This window comes from Stenella coeruleoalba, assembly GCF_951394435.1.
Source record: "Stenella coeruleoalba genome assembly, chromosome: X".
NCBI lineage: Eukaryota > Metazoa > Chordata > Mammalia > Artiodactyla > Delphinidae > Stenella > Stenella coeruleoalba.
Genome location: NC_137152.1, coordinates 33976584 through 33996402, shown reverse-complemented (window position 1 = coordinate 33996402; position 19819 = coordinate 33976584). Strand labels below are relative to the sequence as shown.

At 42.1% G+C, this 19819-nt stretch overlaps 1 protein-coding gene across 2 annotated transcripts in view; it reads left to right on the top strand.

The window, feature by feature from the left end:
• The window catches only part of MAOB (monoamine oxidase B), a 111364-nt gene extending 92033 nt beyond the window's left edge, over positions 1 to 19331 (top strand). For both annotated transcript variants that reach the window (XM_079909894.1, XM_079909893.1), the window contains 7 exons: positions 5233 to 5329; positions 6361 to 6414; positions 8397 to 8454; positions 11186 to 11283; positions 16500 to 16611; positions 17173 to 17235; positions 18251 to 19331. In XM_079909894.1, the coding sequence (XP_079766020.1) occupies positions 5233 to 5329; positions 6361 to 6414; positions 8397 to 8454; positions 11186 to 11283; positions 16500 to 16611; positions 17173 to 17235; positions 18251 to 18403 (635 nt within the window). In that variant the 3' untranslated portion in view covers positions 18404 to 19331. The remainder of the gene's footprint in view (positions 1 to 5232; positions 5330 to 6360; positions 6415 to 8396; positions 8455 to 11185; positions 11284 to 16499; positions 16612 to 17172; positions 17236 to 18250) is intronic.
• Positions 19332 to 19819: the final 488 nt, after the last annotated feature.

Below are 19819 nucleotides of genomic sequence, written 5' to 3'. Positions count from 1 at the left end.
AACGATGGAAATGTTCCAGAGCGGCTCTGTCCAGGACAGCAGCCACTAGCCACGTGTGTGGGTATCAAACACTTGAAATGTAGCTAGTGAGACTGAGGACCTGAATTTTTCAATTTTATTTCATTTCAATTGCTTTAAAGTCAAATATAAAAAGCCACGCATGGCTATTTCATTTTAATAGCTTTAAATTCCAAAGTAAAAATGCCATGCATGGCTACTATATTGGACAGCACAATGCTAGAGTCTTATCACATTGACTCTCATCACAGCTCCTTTTCTTCCGAGAGGAGTCCACGTAAGAACCGTCAGTACCTGGGACTGAGGGCAAAGGGAAGGATGGACTGAAATGAGGAGCTAGATTGCAGAAGGGAGAGGAAGGATGTGCTGGAGGCAAAGGGGGAAAGTTTCATATTCTTACCTTAGGGCGGTTCTTCCTGTATCTACCCCTTTCCACCACATTGCAGCCTCCTGATTCTCCCCCTTTGCAGGAAATTCTGTTTAGGACTGTTATTGGATTGGTGCATCAGTTGAACAAGTAATCTATCTTTCACAAAGGACGGTGCAGTGACCCACCATGGAGAGTTTGCTGGTGCTAAGCTGCTTCCTCTCGTGATCCAGGCCACCCGTTTTAGACAGCTGGTTGCTGGCGAGTGGATAAGGTTTAGGACCATGGAATGGAGATTTTTTTTCTCTTAATGACTCAGAATGCCTTTATTTATGGAGAGAATCTCTAGCTTTCCATTCATGTCTGCAGACCTTTATCTTAGGTCTGCAGTGTGCCAGGCAAGTTCATTGTTAGGTACTAGTATCAAAAAGAAAACCCAAGATGCAAACTATTATATATAGAATGAGTAAACAACAAGGTCCTACTGTATAGCACAGGGAACTATATTCTGTGACAAACCATAATGGGAAAGAATATGAAAAAGAATAGATATATATGTATAACTGAATCACTGTGCTGTATGGCGGAAATTAACCCAACATTGTAAATCAACTACACTTCAATAAAATAAATTTAAAAAAAAAAAACAGAGAAAAGCCAAGTTCTTCATCCTCAAGAAGAGGCTGGATCTGACTCGGTCCTTATTGGTAATGAGCCTTGAGTTACACTTTAAAAAATGATTGTAGACATGAGAGCCTCTTCAAAGCATTTTCAATTTCTTTTGAGAAATTGAATGTGTTTCCTCAGCCAACCTCTACTGAGCATCTATTGTATGACAGGCGCTGTGCTAGGCATTGGGAATTCAAAGGCATGTTTCCTTGCCCAGAAAATCCAGACTTGGGAGGAAGCCAGTCTTGTAAACTGATAATTGCATTACAATGTATTGAGTACACTGTTGGTGTTACCTAGGCTATTATAGAAACACAGGGGAGGGCTCCAAGACTCACATCCAATACCATTCCTGTTACATCGATAAGCAATTCAATAACAATATTTTGAAGGATTCTATAAGGGAATGAAATCTGAGGAAGTTAACTCTTGTAAGAAGTTATTTGCTTTGTGTCAGGCTTTCAACGCCATCCCTAAAGGCACTGTGGTTAATGAGTAATGCAAAAGCACAGGGCATATGAGTTAACCAGATTCAAAGGGGGTGATTTTTGCAGCCCCAAACAGCCTAGCACAGTGACTGGCACATATGAGGCACTCAGCAATCAATCCGTCAAGATTACTGTTTGTTTGTTTTGTAAGTGCAGCGTGGTTTGGACTATTAAAGAGAAGGTAACTTTTTGCCTTTTGATACAGGTAGCCCTAGCCAGTTCTTGCTGGCTTGTAGAATGATTGTCCCAGGAAATGCTTTCCAGTTTCTTAAGTGTGTAATATCTTTGTGAGTTTACAAGGAAGGGCCCCCTCTTCTTTGCTGGTCTCCCACCAAATCATCCTAAGCTCAGCCACCCTCACCATCAACACCCTGCCCTCCTGGGGTCCCTGCAGGGGCAGGGGGTGCATCACAGCCACCTTAGCTTTGCCTCCCATCCCCACTTACCTGGAGAGAGCAGGCTCTTGCCAAAGCCTTATATCTTTCAGTATCCCTCGCTTTTGCTCATCTACACCATTTCTATTTTCCCTTAAATCTAAATGATTTCAACTGAAGTTTAAAATAACAGAAGCAGTACCTGCTTTTAAAAAAAATTACAGAAGTGAACTTATTCACTATAAAACTTTCAAAAAATAAAAGTGTATGAAAAATGTCCCTCTCCATTTGCCCCTCCCCCCTTGGGGAACCACTGTTAAAAATGTAAGTTGTTCATCCTTAGAGATTTATTGTAGGCACAGGTAATATTTTCAATATATTGTACACATATATTGAAATGTATATATACTTTAAATGTATATTAAAGAATATGCATAACATTTATATGCAAATATAATTTTAAATAAATGTTATATACCTTCCCCAAACCATTTTTTAAAAAAATCATAATACACATTATACTGAAATTTGCTCTTTCCTATTAATGGTATGCCACAGACATTTCTCCACATCAGTGCATTTAAATCTACCTCATTTCAACAACTGAATAAACAGTATTTCACTGTATGGCTCTATCAAAATGTGCCCGATAGGTATGCTGATGATAGGCATTTCGATTGTTTCCCAGTTTTTGCTATTATACACTATGCTACAATAAACAGCTTCCTTCATATTGCTCTGAAGATTTGAATAGGAGCATTTCCTTTTGATAAATTTGTAAAAGTGCAATTACAAAGTCAATTGACTTGGGTAGACCAGCTAATTAATGTTTTTAACTTTCTGCCAGTCAGTAGGGGAAAACGTCCCATTTATCTATAATTTGTAAGTTTCATCATGAATAAGGCTTCAGGGCTGTGTGAAATCATTTTGTAAATTATCTATTTATCCTGTGCTTATTAATTTTTTTCTGTATGTGTTGCAAATATTTTCTCCCAGTGTACCAGTTTTTTTTAATTTTTTTATGATGGTTTCATCCTCCTATGAAATGTATCTACATTCGGCTTTTCTGGACCAACAATTCTTTTCCACTGATTCAAGAGTAGTCATTTTTGAAAAGCTGGAATTGAAAAATAAGATTCTCTAATATCTTTCTCCACTATCCAGATGTGCAATCTAGGTGTGCACACCCCACTTTGGAGAACACAGATTTATATTCTGTAATCCTTTGGCAGCACTGTACTGTTTTAATCCCCGTAGCTTTATAATATGTTTGACATCTGGTAGGATATTCTCTCTTCATTATTTTTCCTGTAATTTTGTCCTTGGTAAATGTCAGTTATTCTTCCAGATGAATGTGATCGTCTTTTCAGAACTCCTCCTTCCACACTTCACACTCAAAAAGCTTCTCCTGAATTATTTTATTCTGAATAGTCCTCTTTGTTACCTCCCATAGGTACAATATCTTCTTTTTTCTCCTTGAGAATGTTACTTGCCACTTTGGGGGAAATTTCTTCTACTCTTTGTCTTTTCTTCCTGAGAGTTCCTTTTTGTTTGTTAGTTTGTTTCTGCTTTTGTCTTTGCTTCTTTTGTTAAAGAATTTTGTTCAATGTCTAGATGTCCTTGAATGGCCCTTCCTTTTTAAGAGTGAGGCTGAACCAGGCTAACTGGAAGTCCCATGTGCATGGGCAGAGCTCCTGAGCTTTCTACCTACAAATGATAGAACTGCTGCTGATGCCACGTGGTTTGTTCTGGCATGAACAGGACTCTTCCCTCTGCCCCTTGTTCCTTCACTTCCGCCCAGTGCACATGCATGGTGCAGAGACCAACTTTGTGCTGTGAAGGACGTGTCCAAGGAGCCCCTCCACCCAGAAAGCAGGGCCTCCACCCCAGCCAGCCTGGTGTCCTGCATGATCCCTCTGTCCAGTCCAGCAGAACCCCAAGTGACCCCTGAGCCCTTGCTCTTTTCTCTTATCACATCCTGTCCTCTTTCTTGTCTCCTTATAACAAGGTGATTCCTTAACTATTTCTGTTGTATTCTTAAATCTTCTTAAATTCTTCGACAAACTTTAAACATTTCTCCATCCCCTATTTCAGTTTTTCTCAATGTTTTTTTAACCCCAGTACACCTGAGGGGCATGCAAGTACCCCTCAATCCAGTGACTGACTAGGACTATAGATGCAAAGTGGGGAGAGTCGTGGGGGGAGAGAGAGAGAAGCAAGTGCAGGTAAAAAGGCCTACAGGTGTGTCTGCTCCCACACAGGTCGGAACAGTGCATACCCTCCAAGTTATTTCTCTGTTCTTTCTTCCTCATTTTGAAACCCACTCATTGGATTTTCTATACAACATTAGTTCCCAGGTCTTCCACCATAATTTTGTTCGAACAACCTCAATTTGCAAGTAAATGATGAAGCAGGAGGAGTGGTACACTGTAATCGGATCTTATTATAACATTTCAAATTCTGCCCTGACATTTTCACCATTGCTCTGTTGTATTCTTTTGTTGAAATTACATATATTTTGTTCAGGAGGGGAATGAGAGAAGCACTTTTGTGCAGAATGAGCTGAAATGGTTTTCCAAGTTGTTCCGGAGGTCCTGTTTGAAATGAGGGTTTGGGACTCTGTGCATTTTATTTTCTTATTATCTTTTCCATATCCAGCAAAGATATCTTTTTTCTTTTTATTTATTTATTTTTATTGGCGTATAGTTGCTTTACAGTGGTGTGTTAGTGTCTGCTGTACAACAACGTGAATCAGCTATGTGTATACATATATCCCCTCCCCTTTAAGGAGGAGGGTGGAAAAGTGGAGGGACTCTGTGCATTTTAGTCATCTGGGTCCTCTCTGCCCTGTCTCTAGATAATCAAGAACTAGTTAGCATCGAATAAGTGGCTCCTCATAAAAGGTGAATGTTCAGTCCCTTCTACTTTACAGTAATAGACTAGCGTTTCTTTAACACATCTTTGGTTTTATCTGATTTCCTGTGAAAGAGGAAAGAGGGGCACACGTATTAACAGCAAGGAAAACAAGATTTCATTAAATGTTGGCCTGGATTAATTCATAATACCACGTTGCTGCTTTGCAGAGAGGGGCTTACCGTTTGAGTTTTTCACCAAATGTTGGCTCCTTAGCCTTCCCTTTGACATCAGCTTGGTTGGACTTTGTATATTTAGGGTATAATATCTTATTTTCAGCCTTTGGGCTTCTCAGGTTGAAAAACTTGGGCTTCTCAGGTTGAAAAACGTGTGCTTCGTCGTAACTGCTAAGGGTAGCTTGATAGGGTGATGAATGCCTTTTTCCATTTTGCTCTTCTCCAAGATTACTGTGGAAGCATGATTATCGAAGGAGAGGAAGCTCCAGTTGCCTACACGTTGGATGATACCAAACCTGATGGCAGCTATGCCGCCATAATAGGGTAAGGCATGCTTATGGTGGTGTGATAATCTTCCACGTTGACAACGTATTCCTATACTGTTAATAAACGTGCCCCGAACTTTGTTCAATAATTTTTTACCCAACGTCACTCTTCTCCAAATTCAGCAGTTGGAAAAATCTTATTGCTTTTTAAAAAATAATGTCTTCGAACAAATTAATATTTAGAAAGGAATTAGAATCCAATAACATTTGAAAATTTGTTAAACTAGTTTTCTGCTTCATGTTTAATACTAGGGGTTGACATATTCTGGTAAGCTATCTTTTGTGAAAACATGATATGAAGATTTGACTTAGGGTGTTTCACTAAGAGGGCTTCTTGTGGAGGCTGTGGAGGCATCTATGGTATTTACATGGGATGCTGAGATTTTCCAGGTCCCACTAGAGAGGGACGAAGACTAGCCCAGTTCTCAGCTTGGCAGGGAAAAGCAGCACAGATGGGGATGTCATGGGCGGTGGTTACCTGGAGAAGCCAAAATTGAGATGGCTTTCAGGATCCGTATGAGTTTATTTCAGAGAGCCAAGGGTCAAAACAGGGAGATCAAAGCTAGCTGATAAGTTGAAGGCAATCGTAGGGCTAGAAATGGAGGCGGATTCTAAAAGGCTGGGCACTAGGGAGATACCATCTTGAAGATAGAACCAAAGAGGAAGGGCTGGATGAAAATGGAAAGTCTCAGACACATCTAAGGTAGATATTTGAGGCCCAGGGCATATTCCTGTTGAGCACCAGCTATGCAGTGGGAGATGGGTCAGTCATGGTATTATCCCAGGCAAAAATTATGGCCAGTCATCTGTTTTGAGTCCCTTGAATCCCTAAAACTAGAAGGTGCCTTTTAGTGTCAGGAATGTAACCAGGAAATAGTAAAACATGGAACATAAAATTAGATAGTGTATGAATTGTTTCTTCTGGTTCACTTTTAACCTGTACACTAGGCACATGTGTAGCTATAGAAATGAGGCCAGGATGAAAGCAGCCATTGATTTCCCCTCCTTTTTCTTGTTTGTACGTTTTAGATTTATTCTTGCCCACAAAGCCAGAAAACTGACCCGTCTTACCAAAGAGGAAAGGTAGGGGAAAAAAGTACCTCTTCTCTCTTCCCTCCCTCTCTCTCCCTCCCTCACTCCTCCCTTATTTCCTCTGCCCCTCTCTCCCTTCCTGCCCACCTCTGTACTCCATCTCCCTTTCTTTCCTACTTCTTTTCTTCTTTCTACCCACTTTCAACTTTGCTTAACTTTTAAACTTAAAGACTGCTTAATACTATGTGTATTCCCAACACAACATGTCTGTTATGTTCATTATGAGGGTCTTGTATAAAGGCACAATGCTGATAACTGAAGAACCAAGCATTCAAAATAATATTTATTGAGTTTATCGTACACAAGATACCATGCAAGGAGCTATGGAGGATACGAAAATGGATATAGCCCAGGAGCTGAAATTTTACTTGGGGAGGAGATAACCAGGTAGACAAATGACCGCATTGCAGGGCAGTCTGCAGTGCATCCTGCATGAAGGATGCATAACTATTACAGATCATAAGTACAGAAGGACTAGTTTCTCTGGAGGTGGCAATTTCTTTCAGCAATTAGTATTCACCACTACCAATTATTTATCCCCACACCACCACTGATAACATACTTACCAACTAAGAGCCCCTGAATTACGTTATCGCACATTCCTATCCCTCACAACCCTGCACCCTCCCCCCGCACCATTAGCATGCTGCTTTATGACTATTGCCATCACTGTGCTTGGCCAGGGCTATGGAAGTCTGACTGACCCACTCACTAAAAAAATGTCCCGGGCTTCCCTGGTGGCGCAGTGGTTGAGAGTCCGCCTGCCGATGCAGGGGACGCGGGTTCGTGCCCCGGTCCGGGAAGATCCCACATGCCGCGGAGTGGCTGGCCCCGTGAGCCACAACTACCGAAGCCCGCGCGCCGCAACTACTGAAGCCCGCGCACCTAGAGCTCGTGCTCCACAACAAGAGAAGCCACCACAATGAGAAGCCTGCGCACAGCAACAAAGTGTAGCCCCCGCTCGACGCAACTAGAGAAAGCCCGCGCACAGCAACAAAGACCCAATGCAGCCAAAAGTAAATAAATAATTTAAAAAATACACTTAAAAAAATAAAAAATAAAATAATAATAATACTTTTGAAATCATTGGCCTAACTCTAAATCACCTGTAAGATCCCCTTTAACAATACTATTCTATAAAAATCAGAATGGAAATAAGTTTAATCTCATACCTTAACTGACTAATTATAACTTTTGGCTTACATCCAATTCCCCCATAAGACTAAATTTCTTAAGAGCTACCATTTACTGAGCATTTATTACGTATGTACCAGTTATTGAGCTGGGAACTTCATATGCTCTATATCAGTGGTTCTCAAACATAATCACCTGGAAGGTTTATGAAAACACAGTTGCTGCCACTGCTGTTTCTGAGTTAGAAGGTCTGGGATGAGGTCTGAGAATCTGCATTTCTAACAAGTTCCCGGGTGATGCAGCTGCTGTTGCTGGTCCTGAGACCACATTGTTTTACCATCATTAGTGAAAAAAATCAGGTGAGTTTGTTGATGAAACTAAAGGTCAGAGAGTTTAAGTAACCTGTTCAAGACCTCATAGCATGGAAGAGGCAGAAGCAGAATTCGAAGCTTTTCCTGCTCCACTTTGCCCATTTCCTCTTAGTGGGATGGGGAGAGAAAGGAAGGTGAGCAAGAATCATGTCTCAGTCCTCCCAGAATCTCCAGTGCTTAGGAAATTGACAGCAGGTACACAACGTTTTCTTGAATGAATGAACAAATTGCTGTGTGCCCCCAGTGAGGCAGGCAGTGCATCACTTTCTTTTCTTTAAAAACTATTTGTGACCTCACAGATTTAAGATATTGGAACTAGAACAAGGTGCCTTGTTTTGAAAAATTACAATGAAATGTCAAGTGGAAGCAATAGCTCAGAATCTTTTTGAATGATGGGAATCATAGGTACATCTTTGACTTTTTCTTCCTTTCTCATTTTCACTTATTTTTCCCCCTCTCTTCCCATAGGTTGAAGAAACTTTGTGACCTCTACGCAAAAGTTCTGGGCTCACAAGAAGCTTTGCACGTAAGGCTTCCCAACCCTTCCCTAAGGGAGAGAGATCTTGCTTTGTTGTCAGGGGGCTAGCAGGGATGGGCTTGTGCAAGAAGGGCTCTAGAGCTCATGTTTTCCCTGATCTATTCTCGGAAGAGTCTGCACCAGAGTTGGTAAACTTATGAGTTGTCCCAGAGAGTATGGGCCCTGGCTGTGCTAGTGGCAGCTTAGGCACCTTGCAACACTGATGTGTTTTAGGTGGTGCTACCCTTGTCCCTGAGTTCAGAGCTCTTCCTGTAGCAGGGAAGACATGCTGATTGGCTCAAGGTGAGCCCTGTCAGCTGAGTTTCCTAGACATCTTGGCAGGTAGCCTGAGGAAGCTGTGATCTTCAAATTCAAAGTAGTTCCCCTCCCCACTGGGTGGTTAAAGGTGGGATGGGATGGGTAGGGAGGCAGTGCGGTAGGGGCATTTGGTGATAGTCAAAGGGCCCAAAGGGCCCATAACCATTAGCCATAACGACCTCCTTCATCAATATTTAAAACAATGAACCGACATTCTCGTTCCATTCACAACTGCTGGGTTTTTAATGTTTTGACACAGATTACGTCACCTTTTGAAAGCTATTATTAAATCCAGTTATCCGTGCAGCACTTGAAGACAATGGAAAAGGATGTACAAATGAGCAGTTAAAGCACGAGAAAATCTAATAAAGGGGCTAAGAATGTTTAACTTGTTGAGCCTCTTAAATCCAGATCTCTGCAGTGCACGCCTTGACCTAGTTGAACAGCTACATGGCTTCATCTTATTCCTCAGACACTTACTTTGCTCAGCTTTGCAGTGGCTTTCCTCCTCCTAGTCAAGTTGTTGTGGCTTTTGAATTTGTCATTTTTGTTCATCCTTTTAAAGCAAGAGTTACTTGTTATAGGTGAAACACACGCTCTTGAAGGTTTGGGGGATTCCTCCTCAGTAAATGAACAAGAATGATGAATTGACTGGTTTGGAGAGAAACATAATAATAATGAAGAATGTGTTTTGTTTCATTTTTTTGCTTTCACACACCATTTAACAAGTTTAAATATAAGCATAGCCTCTGGGCGCAAGTGTAATATGAGTGAGGTGGCAAGACCCAAAGTATATACACATTAAAAATTAATCCTACCACAGCTGCTAAAATTGACTGGTCTTTCTGTTTAAATATTCGGTTCAAGATATTTCTCCCTGGTAGATACTCAAGCTTTTTTGAAGTTATGTTCTGAGACACCCTCAGGCTGAGGCAGTGCAGAGCTGAGGATTCTCCGACAACCTGTGAGATGGTTGTTCAGGGAAAACCCCAGTGGGAGGGGAAAGAAGTTGTGCTCAATTTCCCAAAAAGTTGATCATTTTTAATATGGGAAAGTCTCTTGTCCTAAGAAGAATGTGGATGATTAATTGCTGGTGATAAAAATGAGGTGGTCCTGGGAATTCCTGGCTGTCCGGTGGTTAGGACTCCGAGCTCTCACTGCTGAGGGGCTGGGTTCGATCCCTGGTAGGGGAACTAAGATCTCACAAGCCACAAGGCGTGGCCAAAAAAAAAAAACAAGTTGGTCATGCTGTTGTTTGCTCTTGGCACAGAGATGGGCACTTGCTTTGGTGTCTGTCCTGGGAGCAAGGAAATGTGAAAGATGAAGTCCAACCTTTCTTCTGATCCCCTGGCTGGAGACAGCCAGAGAAGGGTGCTCATGAGATGGAAGAGGGCCGGGCCTGAGACATCAGAGCAACTTACACCCCTCAGACAGGGCCTCGTGCTTTGTAAATAGGATTCGTTACAAATGACTATCCGAAGTCCCATGTGTGACTGCAAATTTTTAAAACAAAACATCTTTTCCAAATCTATTTTTATGCTCACATTTTTCTCTTAAGACTTGCCGTGTTGATTTTATCTTTGCAAAATAATACCTGGGCTTCCCTGATGGCGCAGTGGTTGAGAGTCTGCCTGCCGATGCAGGGGACGCGGGTTCGTGCCGCGGTCCGGGAGGATCCCACATGCCGCAGAGCGGCTGGGCCCGTGAGCCATGGCCGCTGAGCCTGCGCATCTGGAGCCTGTGCTCCGCAACGGGAGAGCCCACAACAGTGAGAGGCCCGCGTACCGCAAAATAATAATAATACCTAATGATAACACTTATGTTTAGTTATTGTAGTAAAGAGCTTGAACTTTGCAAAATCTCAGCTAATGTTTTGCCTGTTCATGGCAAAAACATATTTTTCAGACCGATAGCTGCCTGTATCGCCATCAACAGAAGTGCCTACGTCCCATGAAAACATTAATCTGTCCTAGCTTCTCTCAACGAAGTTGACTTGCATGAAAAACATGAATCTGGTCATTCTTTTTCCTTAACAGGCATGCTTTTCTACTTTTTTCATCCTCCTTACTCCAGTAAGCATAAATCCCTTTTTAAACTTGTCTTGAAACCATTAGGCACTAAAAACTTCTTAACATGTAAGGCCAGTTTAAACATAGAGCTAGACAATTGCAGCTTATGAACAGTACCTGGGACATGAATGAACCAAGTGAGAAAACTTTCTAAGTCAGAATTTCTTAGAAGTCTATTACCAAGGACATTTACCTGCCCAAAGTCCTATCTCTAAAAACATCGGGATAATAAGGCTCTATTTCAGACAGATACTGGTTGTCCAATAGGAAGCCTACTGGACTGTGTTTGATTTATTCGAGACTAGATTGCTTCCTTTGAGTCTCCTTTGAGTTTTTGTCACTCTGCCTTGCAGCCGGTGCACTATGAAGAGAAGAACTGGTGTGAGGAGCAGTACTCCGGGGGCTGCTACACGACCTACTTCCCCCCAGGGATCCTGACTCAGTACGGAAGGTAGAGTAAAAGTGGGCTCAGTTCTAACTGAAACTCCCTGAATCTGAGTCCATAACTCTAAGAAGGTTCGTGGAGCTCTTCTCCACTGTTCCTTGTAAATGCTGGGAAAAAAATCCCCCAATCCCCAATTTCCTTTGGATCTCGTGAATCTCACTCATTATAATTCTGCATCATGGTGGTGCCCTTGACTCTTAATTCCTCTGAAGGAGCAATCCCAATCAATAGAACCAAAGAAGGTGGCAGCATAAGAATAGGAATTTAGATAGAGGGTTCACTTACATTGTCAGAAGAAGTGTCTTTATACTGAGTTTAGGGCTCAGTAGAACTTCCTTAATGGGCACTGTATAGGTGCCAACATGGGTACAGCATTATAAAAGCAAATTGTGTTCTAGACTGGGGGTAAAGGGACTTGGGTTCCACCCCCTGATCCTACCAATAACCAACTTTGTCATCCTGGACGGGTCACTTCTCCTCTCTGGACCTCACTTTCCTTAGCAGGTGTATGAGAAAGCGCAAGATGGCATACAGTAGACAAGAATCAGTATGTTAACAGGAGCATAAGTTATTTTTCACATCTTCATTGAGATATAATTCACATACCATACAATTCACCCATTCGAAGTGTATAATTCAATGGCTTGTAGCATTTACAGTGTTGTGCAGCCAGGTATGACTCTTTGGTGTTTAGTTCATTGTATTCGATGACAACAACCAGGTATGAATTAGTAATATAGTAGTAATTATTATGACCATCGAAGTAATACTAAACGAAGTAATCATTTAATGCCAAGAGCTCAATCTAAACAAAATAGGAAATGTAGAGTGATGAGTAAAAGGCTGAGTATGCAACAAAAAAAGGGTATTAGTAAATGTAAATGGCTAATCAATCTGTTTGTGAAAACCAGTCAAAGAAGGATTAAAACCTGCTTGTGGGCTTCCCTGGTGGCACAGCGGTTGAGAGTCCGCCTGCCGATGCAGGGGACACGGGTTCGTGCCCCGGTCTGGGAGGGTCCCACATACCGCAGAGCGGCTGGGCCCGTGAGCCATGGCCGCTGGGCCTGTGCATCCGGAGCCTGTGCTCCTCAATGGGAGAGGCCACAACAGTGAGAGGCCCGCGTACCGTAAAAAAAAAAAAAAACCTGCTTGTGAGAGGATACATAATGGCTTTGGTGAGCACTTTCCTCATCTTCCTGAAGATGGTAAAATATCATCTAAGAGATCATTCAGAGGGTGCCACCTGATTAGCTACTGGTCATTAAGTTAATTTTTGGATGATTGTAGAATATGTCAGTAGTAATTGTTTCATTCAGCACTTATTGGCTAAGTGCCAACTATTGGCCAAACACTCTGCTGAAAACTTCAATATATAGGCAGACCTCGAAGATATTGTGAGTTCGGTTCCAGACTACTGCAATAAAGCGAGTCACACAAAATTATTTTCTTTTTGGTTGCCCAGCGCGTACAAAAGTTATGTTTACATTATACTGTAGTCTATTGAGTGTGCAAGAGCATTATGTCTAAAAAAATGTACATATCTTAATTAAAAAATACTTTGTTGCTAAGAAATGCTAAGCATCATCTGACAATGCCGGGTTGCCACAAACCTTCAATTCGTGAAAAAAAAAAATGCAATATTTGCGAAGCGCAGTAAAGCAAAGCACAACAAAACAAAGTTTGCCTGTACCAAGATAAGCCCTCCCTGCTGTAAAGGAGCTGACGGTGTTAGGAGCTAGGGTAGGGATGGGGAGAGGAGAGAATATCAAACATTGACTCAAACATACTATGGTAAGTACTCTAAGAATAGAGGGGCATAAAAATGCCATGGGGGCCCAGGGAGGGATGGGCTAGCCTTACCTAGAGAAAGCTGAGAAGGCTTCATAATACACATACCACCTGAGAATTGTAGAAGGCAGAGAAAAGGCTATTGGGGAATGTACTCTAGGCAGACGGAACCATTTGAGCAAACGCTTCCTGCAGGAATCTAACAAGTTCATGGAATGTCTGGGGAAAAGTTACACGGCTGGGCCCTATGGGTGATTTTGAGGATAGGATAGAGAGTAAGAAAGGCAGATAGGATCCTTTGCTTCATAGAACACATTTAGGAATACAAAACTTAACCTCTCAACAGAGAAAGACCATCAGTTTTGTGATGTGATTAGATTTCTGACCACGGAGTGGCTAGTTTCATGCTCAATCCCATAAGGAGTGTCAGGAAAATGCCTTTGGAGTGATGGGGTCAGTGGGGGGCGGGGCGGGGGGGGAAGGACACTCACCTGCACTAGCCTGACCCTGACCACACGAAAGAAGCAAGATAAACCCCATCATATCAGGCATTTGTGGTGACATGGCACCGCCCTCCTTCATCTTTATTCCTTCTCAGGGCCATGTTTCAGGCTTCATGTGACTAGCTTCAATCTGTAGGATGGAAACTGAAGCAGAGCATATCTTAGTGACATACCTCTCAATCCAAGCAAGGACAGCTGGCCCGCAGGGATTCCCTTGACCTTTCGGGTCCATGACATTTGGGATACTGCAAGGAATTTTATCTTCATGGCCTAGAAATTACACAGTAAATGTTCTGCTTCCAAATGGAAGACAGAGGACAGTATTGACAGTACAACTCTAGTAAAAAAATAAACTCACATTTCTTAAGGTTTTTTACTTTAAGAAATGTGTGTTGATTTCTTAGACTGAAATATCGGGTTGGGTTTTTCTGTAAGATGTTATGAAAACCCGAATGAACTTTTTGGCCAACCCAACACTTTAGTGATTAAGTAGTGGTAAAGCACATAAGGACGTATACGTGGAAATATCCTATAGTGTCTATTCCCTCACCTGCACGAGAAACGGCAGGGATTTTTCTTCCCCAGTTTTGGGGCTTTCTTTTTCCCCAAAGGAAGAAGATTTCCACGTGACAAGTGGAGGGAAGATATCTTTGCCTGTTTGAAATAAATTCTTGGTTTTTACATTTTTACATTCCAGTAGTCGGCATGATTAATTCTCTAAGCCTTTATTCTCTCTTCTAATATTTAATTCTAGGATTTGGCCAGGCCTCCCAGAGGTTTCCAATTTGGGTTCCGTCTGTTTGAAAACAGTGATTCATGTGGTGAAAGCAGCACTGTTTAATGAACGTGGAAAAAGCAAAATTACCTTCTCTTGCCGAGAACCCTTCCCGAATACGCTTAGGCTCTCCAGCCCATGCTGGCTGTGAATAATTCCAGATTATGCTGTGTATTATTATCGGCATTCTAGTATTCTATAGTATCTTCTATTCTCCTCCCCTCTTTTTGCTTGATGGCAACAATAAGGGTAGGCGAAGGAAAACCCACCAATTCAAGCCAACTCATTTGGTTTTCTGTAAAAGGCCCAGTGGTATACAGTGTTGACTAAGACAGAGCCTGGATGTTAGCTCTGGACATCCACATCCATTATCTGTAATATAATGGAAACCTGGAATAGGATGAATAATGACATGTTGATGGTGCTTCCCTTATGGTATTTTTGTCAGGGTAACAACAAACTGCCCCTTGTAGAAACTAAGTGCTGTGACACTCTGTCCTTTTGTGTAGCATATGGGCACTCTTTATTAACTAGTGATGATGATGATACACCAGGAAAAGTATATAACATAAAGACGGAGACTTTGACATCTGGTCGACCTAGTTCAAATCCTAGCTCTGCAATTTTCTAGCAAGTGGGTCTTGGCAAGTCAGCACACATTTCTCTAAGCCTCAGTTTCCTCATGTGTAAAATGGGATAATTGTAGCTATGCCATGGAGTTCTTTAAAAAGATTAAAAAAATAATTCAGTAGAGGGAGGATGTATAACCAAGTGGTTAAGACTGTGGGCTCTGGAGTCAGATGACCTGGATTCAAATACCGGTTCTGCTACTTACTAGCTATGACCTAGTGTAAATTACTTTATCTTTGTTGCTGGTTAGATTCCTCAGCAAAGCAGACTCTGAAGCAAAGATGAGCATATAGGATATGTACTAGGGAGAGCCTAGGCATCAACATCTGTGGAAGGCAGAGGAAGGAAGCAGGAGCGGACAGAGAGAGAAGTTGGGTTTCTCCCAGTGAAGTTCCAGTGAAGACCTCAGCTGATCCTTCAGGGAGCTCTAGGACTAAGATGGCCCTTCGGAAATGTCCCAAGTTGGGGCGAGGGGTCAGGTTTTTATAGCCCTGTGGTGATCAGTCACTGGATGCAATTGCTACTGGAAGGAGGCATGACCTTGAACCAGGCAATTTTCTTTAGTGGAGGCAGTTGCCAAAGAGGGCTGACATCAGAAGGCCATCTTCCTGCAGCACTTCCAGCACCTGGGAAGAAGTCCTTCATGGTTTTTTTGTTTTTACTATATGATTCCATTTATATAAAATACTAGAAAATGCAAACTAATCTATAGAGACAGAAAGCAGATCGGTGGTCGACTGGGGAGGGGGGCCTGGAATGGGCCAAGAGCAGGGAAGAACAGCAAGGTCCTTCATTTTTGAAGGGGGGTCTAGGCAGGGCGCCACAGTGTCCACTACAGCCTCTGTACCTCCATATTCTCACCTGCAAAATGGGGATTATAATCGTACTGACCTCATATGGTTGTGGTAAAGATTACTGCACTTAGAAGAGTGTTTGGCGCCCCCCAAAATGTTAACTGTTATAATTTAATGCAGTAAAACTCTTTACACTGGTAGAGCTAAGTGCTCAAGGAATGGTGGTTTTGGAGCCGTAGTCATACTCACAGAGCTGTTAAATGTTACTAATAGAAAAGGTTTTAAAAATTATTGGATCATGCCCCTTAGGAGATGGGGAAGCCAGAGCTCAGTGAGAGGAAGTGATTTGCCAAGTTCATTGGTGGAATGACCAGGCGGGAAACTGGGGGCACGTGTCCCCTCGCTCAAAGTTGGTGAACCAGCTATCCATGACTGGGCATATACAGTCCCTCACTTTACGTATGTGAAGCAAATACTTATTTTACCTCCATTGATGTCAGTCCCTTTACCTGTAAGCTCTTGGTGCGGGAGTGAACTTTGGCTTTTATTTCTTTTCGTCTGTGACAAAGATCATGTAAGAACTGGAGGAACTCATGAACGTTATTCCAAAATTGCCAATGGACTTCCTGACATTTAGAGTCTGAGGAAATGGACCAGCCTTGGTCTTTGTGGGAAGGCTCTCCTCTGGCTCTCTGAGACTGACCACTTTTATCTCTTTGCTTTGCTTTCAAGGGTTCTACGCCAGCCAGTGGGCAGGATTTACTTCGCAGGCACGGAGACTGCTGCACACTGGAGTGGCTACATGGAGGGGGCTGTGGAGGCCGGGGAGAGAGCAGCCCGAGAGGTAAGGCCTGGGGTCATGGGCTGTGGGGAAGGAAGCAACTCACGGGCCTGACAAACAGGTTAAATATGTCTGAGATCCTGGAAGCCAATTCCCCGTGAACCCCCATCTGAAGGACAGTGAAACACCTTTTTCACAGTAGTCACAGGTGAAATGAACACCTTAACCCAAAAGTAACAATGAGTCCAAGGTAAAAAGAGTCCATGGGGCAAAAGATCACCATGGCTATACTTGAGAGATAACCTAGGTCTAATATTATAGAACCAAACATGTTTACACTAGGATTCAGAATTCATTTATATATTTGCCGACAGTTCCTCTCATCTCATCCCTATTAAGGCGTGTTCACGGCTATTAAAATTGATGGTGAGTCTAATGGTTGGACCTTCTTATGCTGTAGATCGAAGACCTTTTGGATCTTTTCAAAGGTTCAATGGACTACACTGGCTTTTACCCTGGTGTTTTTGATGGATATCCCAAAAGACATCGTTAGTCCTTTAAAGAGTAGATTAGGAGAAAGATGGTGTCATTTTTGTTATTCACCAAGATGCGCTTTCTTTTCAGATCCTGCATGCCATGGGAAAGATCCCAGAGGATGAAATCTGGCAGCCCGAACCAGAGTCTGTGGTAGGTTATATTTTATATCATGAATTTAAACCTCTTTCCTCTAAAAACAATTACTTATGAATAGAGCACACTTGTATATATTCACAGACCTTCCCCTAAGTGATTCAACCCATGAATGTTTAAAGAGATGCCACGGGTTAGGGCAGAGGTGAGGGATTTAGAAGAACTTTGATAAAATTGCAGCTGCCACATGCCTTACAGATTATTAGGAAAAAATAAATTATTTTTTGGTCGGATGAGACATTACTCGGAGAGTTCTAGACTTATTAAGAATTCAATAAATGTCTGTTGAATAAATCTCTAACCTGGTGATAGGGGGGAGGAAATGAAAGGAAGATATGTCAGTATCCCCTGTCTGGGGACAAAGGAGTGGAATGAAATGGAGCAGATTTAGGTTAAAAATGCATTTTCAATATACCTATCATTTTGTAAAAAAACCCCAGGAAATTTTCCTGACTGGAAGGAAGTATACACATCATAGAGGACAAGGGTCCAAAAGGTCAAAGGTATTCGTCTGTCAAGTGTAAGGTTAAAAACAGTAGCCTGGCCACTCCAAAGTCATTGTCTTAGTGCTTCTGTCAGAGATGGGATTGAGGACTGAGTGGACCACAGGTGTATCCACTCAGCAAATATTTATTGTGCACTTGCTTTGCATCAGCCGCTGGGATAATGATACAGCAGTGCTTTCAGAGCTCAACATGTGGTGGGGAGAACAGATGATAACAAAAAAGCCCACGTGCCATGGAGATGACACGCTGAGAATGTAAAAAGAAGGGGTCATCTTAGTTTGGGGACACTGGAAAGGCTCCCGAAGGAAGTGAGATATAAACTGAGACTTGAAGTTAGTGGTCAGAATTAGTTAAGTAAAGGGCCCAGTGGGGAACGGGGAATGAATGTTCTGAACAAAGGGAATGTGATGTTTCATGGCCTAGAGGTTGGCAAGTGTGAGTCATGTTCGGAGAACTGGAAGAAATACAGACTTTCTGTACTGACACCAAATATTCTCTGAACCCAGGATGTCCCTGCGAAGCCCATTACCACCACCTTCTTGGAGAGACATTTGCCCTCCGTGCCCGGCCTGCTGAGGCTGATTGGATTGACCACCATCTTGTCAGCAACTGCTCTTGGCTACCTGGCCCACAAAAGGGGGCTACTTGTGCGGGTCTAAAGAGAGGGCATCTGTAACCACACCCTCTTCTGCTTCTATTTGGTGTGTGGGTTTGGGGAAGGAGTTGTAACAAAGTTCCATGAAGACACAAAGAATGTAGAGTGAAGTGGAGAGCATGACGATAAGTCAGACTTCGACCACAGGAAAACACAATATCTCTTTCTCCATTTTGATTCCTGTGTATTGTCTAGTACCTAGCTTAGCACTCTGTCTCACCCATTTCCAAGTTCACCGGTCTCAGAATCTTTACAGTAGTTAAACAGGCTTGTTAAAGGTCCTTGCTATCCTACAGTATACATTGCCCAGGCACAAAAAACTAGCTTTTTCCTACCTCTGTGGCTTTGTGCTTGTCCTTCCTCTTACCTGTAAGGTCCACATCTTCCAAGATCTCTGCATTTGTCCTTAGAATCCTGTACTGTTACAGCTGGAAGAACTTAGACACCACCTTGTCCTTACTTGCTGTTTTAGAGTTGAGCAAACTGAAGTCAGGAGCGGTGGGACTTAATTGCCCAAGGCCCACAATAAGCCACTGATATTTTGTTGACTAGAACACAGGTCCATTGCTTTATCCCATTTCCCAGGATGAATTTCCCGATCACCCTCTCTACTCCCTGCCATGGTCGCTGATCGTGTCCCCCTTGTGTGGGTTTACTCTGTACTAAGTTGTTTTGTGCTACTCAGTATATTTCCTTAAGTTTTATTGTCTTCTGCAGTGTGTCTTCAGCTCATTTTAATTTTTTTGAGGGTAGAAGTCTTGTCTTTTCTTCCTCTTGTATCCTCCCTTGTATCTGGATACGAAGGTTAATACACATTTGGGTAATTAAAAATAAAGTTGATTGACCAGATGTCTGTTGCCTTTTCTTTTTGGGTAATGACTTTCAAGGGTTTTGACAAATCAAATCAAGATCCAGTATTAGGTATATAATTGTGGCTTAAAAGCATTGAGTCAAAATTTCCTTGAAGCTCAGATGATGCATGCGTTTGGATTGTGTGATCCATCATGGGTGGTGTCTATGTGAGCAGCTGGTAAATGATTTATAATGATATCATAAGGATGCTAAAAGACAGCTCCTTGCTTTCACCCCCTCTGCCCCCGAAAAAAGGCTGTCAAAATAATTGACATGTTAATAAGTAAGATGCTTTAACTATTAAGACAATTATAATATTTCAGTTGACCTTTCATATTCCTTATCAGTGCAAAGCTTTTTACTAGGTACACTCATTAATTTAAAACCATAGTTCCACAGTCCATTAAATCTTATTTGAACTACTTTTTAAATGAGATCATCATTTCAAAGTATTCATACCTCTCAACTCCCAAGATCAGTTTTTATTAGGATATATATATATATTTTTTAACATCTTTATTGGAGTATAATTGCTTTACATTGTTGTGTTAGTTTCTGCTGTATAACA